This window comes from Papaver somniferum, chromosome 1 (genome assembly GCF_003573695.1).
Source record: "Papaver somniferum cultivar HN1 chromosome 1, ASM357369v1, whole genome shotgun sequence".
Taxonomy (NCBI): Eukaryota; Viridiplantae; Streptophyta; class Magnoliopsida; order Ranunculales; family Papaveraceae; genus Papaver; species Papaver somniferum.
Window position 1 is genome coordinate 132,546,181 of NC_039358.1, and position 7,492 is coordinate 132,553,672.

Sequence of the window (7,492 nt, forward strand, 5' to 3'; positions counted from 1 at the left end):
TTCTTAGTGCGGAAGGAGTTTGTGCCTTTATACACAAAACTATGGAAAAAGTATGGCCATATTTCAACCAGGAATGTAATTCGACATTGTTCATCTGCTTTGGTTACCACGGTAAACTGCCTTCTTCCCATGATTGTTGAGATGGAGAATATCTCTATCCGCAACGTTACTGAATCAAACCTCGAAAAGTGGGTGAACATGGTGTATACTTGCGAATCCATGGAGTTCAACGTAGGCTGGTTGTAGCAGCGTCTTGACATTATCAAGATTGATCGAGCTGGTATCCTCGTGAATGTAGTTCCTGCTGCGAAAGTTATCTTGGAGGAAGAGAAGGCTCTGGCTGCGGAATCAAAGAAGGTGGAGCAGGCAATCCAAAAATTGAAGAATAGGATAGAGAGATGCCAAACTAGGTTGAAGATGATGCTCTCAAGGAACTATAATCTGCTGGATGACCTCTTCTAGGCTGCATTCTCTTATTGTCAATAGCGCACACGTCATCTCTTTTTTTTTTGAACACTTTTGATAAATAAATTGCATTGATTTTTTTTTGGTAGGTGAAAGGATTTTTTCATTAATGTATTTTTGAATAAATTGATAATTCAGATGTGTAATGAAAAAGAATGCCTGTATTGCCATGTCATGAGACAATGGTAGGATGATGATCAAGCATGATATGCCTTGAGCCATTTTCCATTGATGACTGCTTCTAACTTGCCTCCATCCACCTTAACGATCTTGTAGTAGCCGGTACTGTAAGCCTTGGTAATCACATAAGGACCTTCCCATTTTGGAGAGAACTTTGGTGCAGGCATGTCTTGCTGAATGTGCTTGGCCGTCTCTTTAAGACCAAATCTCATTTTTTTTAAAACACGCGGCCTTATAGTCTTGTCATATGCCCTGGAGATCATATTTCTGTACATCTGAGCACGTTCCTCTGCTTTACCTCTTCTGGAGTCTAGAGTGTCTAACTCGGCGATCCTGGAGATCAACGCTTCAGCTTCATTCCAGTGGACCCCACTTGCTGCTGCAATCCTGGCTGACGGGATCTTGATTTCTGCTGGGAGGATCGCGTCTGCGCCGTAAACAAGCAAATATGGAGAAACTACAATAGAATTTCTAGGTGTTGTTCGATACACCCATAGCGCCATCGGTTGCTTTTCGTTCCATTCTCTGGGATTGTCATGCACTGTTCGAATGAGAACCCGAATTAGTGTTTTGTTGGTGCTCTCAGCTTGTCCGTTTCCCTGGGGGTAATAAATGGTGGAGAAGACTTGTTTAATTTTGTATCCCTTAAGCAACTCTCGTACTTGTTTGTTGCCGAAGGGAGTGTCGTTATCAGTGATGATATGTTTAGGCACGCCAAACCGACAAATGATGTACTCTTTAATGAAAGCCGCAATCGTTGCTCCTGTAGTCCCTCGTAGAGGAATGGATTCAACCCATTTGGTAACATATTCTGTCGCAGTTATGATGTACTTGTGCTTCTTTGATAACGGAGGATTGATCTTTCCAATTATGTCAAGTCCCCAGCTATAAAATGGCCATGGACTGCTTATCGAGTGTAAAGGGGCGGAAGGTGCGTGAACGAGGTCCCCATGAATTTGACATTTGTGGCAGCTTTGAACAAATGCAGCTACATCATCCTCCATGGTCGGCCAATATTATTTCTCGTGTATTTGGAGAAACAGTTTCCTCTTCCCTTGATGTTCCCCTTCATGCATTTCTTTCAACATAATTAGGATCTCTAATTCGGCTAGGCACCGTAACAAATTTCCTCCAAAACTTTTGCAATACAGGATCCCTTCATGAAATACGAATTTCTTCGCCTTTTGCTTCATATTGATGGAATCCTTTTGATTAGCAGGAGTTACTCCATCGTGAAGATATCTAATGTACGGCTCTCTCCAGTCCCCAGCATGACTCACGCTGAAAACCTCCAATTGATGCGGCGACATTTGACAATTAGAGCAAGACTTTTGAAGTAAATGAGATTGAGTTTCCATTTCTGGCCAGTAATAGCCCAGGCGTCGAAGACGGCGATAGAGCGTTACCACCAATGTTTGTCCGCAAATTTCATCGTGAACGCGGTTAAGCTGCAGCTGAGCTTCTTCATCTCCGAGACATCTTGATAAGGAATCATCCGGGTTTCGGTGATATAGCATACCATGAAGCATGAAGAAGCTCTGCAAGGTTTTGAGACTGTCCTTTCCTTGAGAAAGTGAGCTGCTGAGCTCCTGAATTATCGGAGTTCGCCAACGTAGGTTCCAGTTTCTTTGCATTATGAAATCCACGTTGATTCTACCGTTCTCCTCTTCACCGTCAAGGTTTCTTCTAAACCTTCGAACTGCAATTTAGATACCAGCGTGGCTAAACAATCGGCATGTCTGTTGTTGTTGCGACCAACATGGGTTATGGTTGCGTCAGCAAAGTAGTTTAGTAACCTTTGCGCCTCTGATCGGTACGGAGCCAGTGTCACCTCCTTCAACGCATATACTCCATTCATTTGATTAATTAGTTACTTAGAGTCACCTCTTATTTGCAGACGTGTGTCCCCTGCTTGCTTGGCTAATGACACCCCTATGAGGAAGGCTTCATACTCTGCTGAATTGTTAGTGCATTGGAAGTCCAGCTTGAAGGAGTACGAGGATATTTCACCGGTTTGAGACACTAGGACTATGCCAGCCCCTCTAGTGTTATTACTAGGGGTGGAAAAGCCATCAAAATATAATAGCCACGCTTCTTCTTCGACAACGGAGATGTCTGGAAATTCTCCAAGAAGGTCCTCGCGTAGTGAAGTAGTGCCTTCTCCAGGGAATACTGCTTGTAAGTCTGCAACTGCTTGTCCTTTGATAGCTCTAGGTGATGCACACGTTATGTCTAACTCTGACATTTGGAGAAGCCACTTGGCCGACCTTCCCATCAGGACCGGTTTTGAAAGCAGAAACTTCGCAGGATCAGATTTAGATATGAGCATCACCTTGTTGGATAGCAGGTAATGTCTGAATTTCTGAATGGAATGAATTAGGGATAAGCATGCCTTTTCCGCCTTGGGATATCTGAGTTCAGCATCTCTCAATATTCGGCTGAAATAGTATATATGATGTTTGATTCCCTCGTCATCTTCTTGAGCGAGCAGAGCCCCGACGGCGGTATCACTAAAAGCAGTATAGAGACATAGCGGTCTTCCTTGGATGGGAGACTTCATGATGGCTGGATATGACAATATTCGTTGAATCTTCCGAAACGCTTCCTGTTGTACCGCAGCCAAACGAAACTTGCTCGTTTCTTCAGTAAGGGGGTGAATGAAGCAACGAGCTGGGCCAAACCAGGTATAAAATGTCGAATGTAGTTCACCTTTCCCATGAAGCTTTGGAACTCCTTCATAGTTCGCGGTGGCGGCATCGTGAGGATAGCCTGAGTCTTGGATGGGTCCACTTTGATCCCCTCAGCAGTTACCTGGAATCCCAGAAATTTGCCTGAAAAGACGCCGAAAGCGCATTTCAAAGGATTCATCTTCAATTTGTATTCTCGACACCTTTCGAATACTTGCCGTAGGACTCCTGTGTGGTCCGCCCGAGCTTTTGATTTGACTATTATGTCATCCATGTAGTCTTCTACTTGCTTGTGCATTATGTCATGGAAGATTGCCGTCATAGCGCGTTGATACGTTGCACCGAAATTCTTCAAACCAAAAGGAATTACAGTATAGTAAAAATTTCCAAGAGGAGTTCGAAAAGTTGTCTTACTTGCGTCATGCTCATACATCCTTATCTGATTGTAGCCGCTATATCCATCCATGAAGGAGAACATGTCGTGTCCGCTGGTGGCATCTATTAGCATGTCGATGTTAGGTAGAGGAAAATCGTCTTTGAGACAACATTTTTTCAAGTCTCTGAAATCCACGCAGCACCTGATCTGCCCGTTTTTCTTTTTCACCGGAACCACATAAGCCAACCAGGTCGGATGATGAATGGGTTTGATGAATCCAGCAGCTAGAAACTTCTGAATTTCAGTCTTGATTTGCTCTTCTATCTCGTTTCTGAATTTCCTCGGAGACTGTTTGACCGGTTTGGATCTAGGTATGACATGTAGATGATGGGTGACCAATTTTTCATCTAAACCGGGCATTTCTTCATACGTCCAAGCGGATATGTCCTGGTATTCTTTCAGAAGTTGCACAAGGTTCGTGCGTTCATCCGTGGAAAAAGTTGAGTTGATGGAGATAGGCATGGGAGATTCTTCATTCCCGATATTAACGATTTCGAGCTCATCGGTCATGGAGTCGGTGCCGTCTTGCAGCTATCATGGAGCATCCAGCACCTCTTCCTGTGGTTTGTCGCTGTTGTAACATTTCATTGGGCGGAGAGACTGGGTAACAGTCTCCCCTTCTAATTGCTAACAGCGGCGTCGGTACACAGTTTTCCCTTTCTGATCACGGTTCGCCACAAAAGTTCTCTTCCTCTTAGTATGAACGTGGTTCGCTTCTTCACCGGACGAGGAAGAACACTTGTCAGCAAAGATGCATCATGGGGCTTAGCCCTCAATGATGCAATTCGGTCCTCCTCCTAGATTGACGCCCACGTGGGGAGTGGGATGCAATGAACTTTGTCTGATTCTTCCCGCGGAGCTTCCCCTGGTTCAAACAATTTCACTCCACATATCGGTGCGTAAGGAGACAACGATGCAGGAATACGAACGACTTCTTCATTCAGCATAGTCTTCAGGCACTGATGATACGTTGAAGGGACAATCCTATTTTCATGAAGCCACGGTCTCCCCAGTATCATATGGTAGTCCGACTCCTTTTCTATGACTTCGAATTTCACCTTTGACTGGACGGGCCCTACAGATAAATTCAGATTGACATACCCGTACGTGTTGGTTTGGTTTCCTTCAAAGTTTTTCATCGTAGTAGGCTTCCGTACGATCTTGCTTGGGCGAACCTTGGTCGTCCTGAGAGTCTTGAGAGTAATCACATTCGAAGACGCTCCCGTGTCGATGAGGGCCCTCTTGAACTCTGGATCCTTGATGCCTGCAGTAACATATAAGGCCCGGTTGTGACCTTCCTCCGCCATCATGTCGTGTTCTGTAAATGTGACATTAATCACAGACATCTTTGGTGTTTTCAAGATTTCTGGACGCAGAGGGGCTAAATGTACGTCTAGGGATATCTGGTTGATTACAGCAAACGTCTCCTCCCGTTGATTCTTCGAGAGGTGTAAAAGTTCGCATAAACTTTCCAATAGAGAAGCTGCTTCCTGGTCCCCCGGTCTCCGGTTCATAGTGAAACTATTGACCTGAGGAGGATTGTCCGCCGTGCGTTCCACCATTTCTTCTCCTAGAATTCTCGTCACGTGCACCAAGCAGGTGAACAAGTTTTCAATCGCTCATTTTATCCGGTCCATAACTCCACATTTCTTGCCAGAATTTCTTACCTCCATGCTAGTTCAGCCAGAGTTTGGATTTCTCCATCAGCTGAAGTGAAAAAGATAATGGGGGTATTGAAATATGAAAATTCGTTATAAACAGAATTGTTCAAAGGAAGGTGAGAAACATTACCATTTGAGGGGTTCTGGCTGAGATCCGTCGCGGTAGAGTCATCCCTAAGCCCAAACATCTTTTTGAAAATCTTGAGATCGCAACCGAGAGATTAATCTCCCATTGTGGTCGCCAATTGTTTATGGGTGAAAATTGTTTCCACTGGTTTTGGTAAATTTGAGTGTGTGGATGAGAACCGAATCTAAACCTTAAACAAATGCACTGCACATGAGTGCTTTTGATTCGAGGGATCAATCTGTACAATTTTGTCCTAAACCAAGAAATGGTCGTTCCAGACTTGCTTCAGTCACAAAGTAAAGGATATGGGGTTTATCTTAGGGAGGGAAGCGAAGAAGGCGTTGAGATTGTAAAGGTGTTGGCTGTTTATGACTTGTATCAGAATGATGAACTAGCTTGTACAATGAAAGATATCAGTTCTGGGTGTTTTTTGAATACTATGACAACACTTGGTTTCTCTCCGTCTGTGTTGGAAATAGGTGAAGGACCTATTTATACAAGTCATTGAGCGCAACCCACATCTCGTAGGAAGTGGAGGAGGTGAAGTGATGGAGTAGTTGGGTCGTGTAGGAGTGGTGATTGTCACACGATCACACCTTTTCCCACTTCCATCATCACTGTTAACCGTCCACCTTTTCCCGACACGTTCTTGTAATGGCGCGTTGCACGCTGCACGCTGTAAACCGCCAGACCAATACCCCAGTAAGTATCCCCCAGTTTGTGACATGCTTGATGTCTCGAATGAGCGGATCGTGGGACCCACGCAGGAAATAGCATAGGTGCTAAGTTATTTAACGAGTTGGTATCCATGAAATATCGTGTATGCTCGATGCATGTAATGCATCGAAAACAATCAATATGTATGAAGCATCGCAGTTTTAAAGCTTAACCGAATAAGTCGCGGATTAAGCGTCTTAATATAGCATCACGTCCAACCATCTTCGAGTGATCGTTTGGAGGCCGCATGGGCGGGCTATCCCCTGGACGATCACTCCCTGTGGAAGAGTGGTGGACGGTGATCACCGGGGTGCTTCATTGGTCGTCTAGCTTTTAACCTAGGTTGTCCGTCCAAGTTGGAAAATTTGGACGGACGAGATGGTTTAAAGCATATATCTACGACCGTTGATGGAATTTTTGGGTTTTTAATAGGTGCGCAAGCATCCCTCTTTGGCTTGATCGAATTCAAGCATGGGCGTTACTTTTGGTGGGACCGATCGATTATGCATGGAGGCGGTCCGTTGTTGTGCACGTCTATACCTCTCATTCCCATGAAGGCTTGATCTAGGCCACTCAAATTGACTGGAAAATATGAGTGGTCATGATCGATTTGCGACAAAAATCCATTGCCGCAAAAGATTTGGAAGCCGCGTGACATGCCACTTTCGGGCGTGCGTTTCGAGGCGCTCATCCATGGTTCGCCTAGGCCGGCCGGTCACACGCACAGATTGGCCCACGGTGATCACGTCGACATCCTTGGGACCTCTTGAATCTGTATCTACACCCTCCGTTTAGGCTGGCGAAGATGGATGGACGCGATCGAACTGCGACAGATATGCATCGTCGCAAACCCTAATTAGGGTTTTTAAACAGTCACGCACGCGTGACTTTGGCCAAACATTTTGGCAAGCCACGCTTCTCCTTTGGGATGACTGACCGTGTGGGGCCAACGTTGGGCTGATGGTGAACATATGTGCACCTTTCTGATGGTCCTAGGTGCGATCTAAGTCTTCTAAATATGTTGGATAAGTTGGATGGTTGTGATCGTTTTAAGACACTAGTGGAATTTCCGCGATCTTTTAAAGCATCACGCCAGCCATGTTTCGAGAAAACGTTCCTTGTTCCATGGCATTGCCGTGAGAAAGCCGATCGGGTAGGTGAGGAGCGGATCTGTCAATGTGTGCATTAGCGCTTCACTGATCAATCGCGGGACGATCCA

The 7,492-nt window shown here is 45.1% G+C and overlaps 1 protein-coding gene across 1 annotated transcript; it reads right to left on the reverse strand.

The window, feature by feature from the left end:
* Positions 1–662: 662 nt before the first annotated feature.
* LOC113350899 lies at positions 663–2,890 on the reverse strand. The gene is made up of 3 exons (XM_026595005.1): positions 2,656–2,890; positions 1,795–2,344; positions 663–1,530 (listed from the first exon to the last, which is right to left on the reverse strand). Exons 1-3 carry the CDS (start codon positions 2,888–2,890, stop codon positions 663–665), a joined length of 1,653 nt encoding a protein of 550 aa, XP_026450790.1.
* Positions 2,891–7,492: the final 4,602 nt, after the last annotated feature.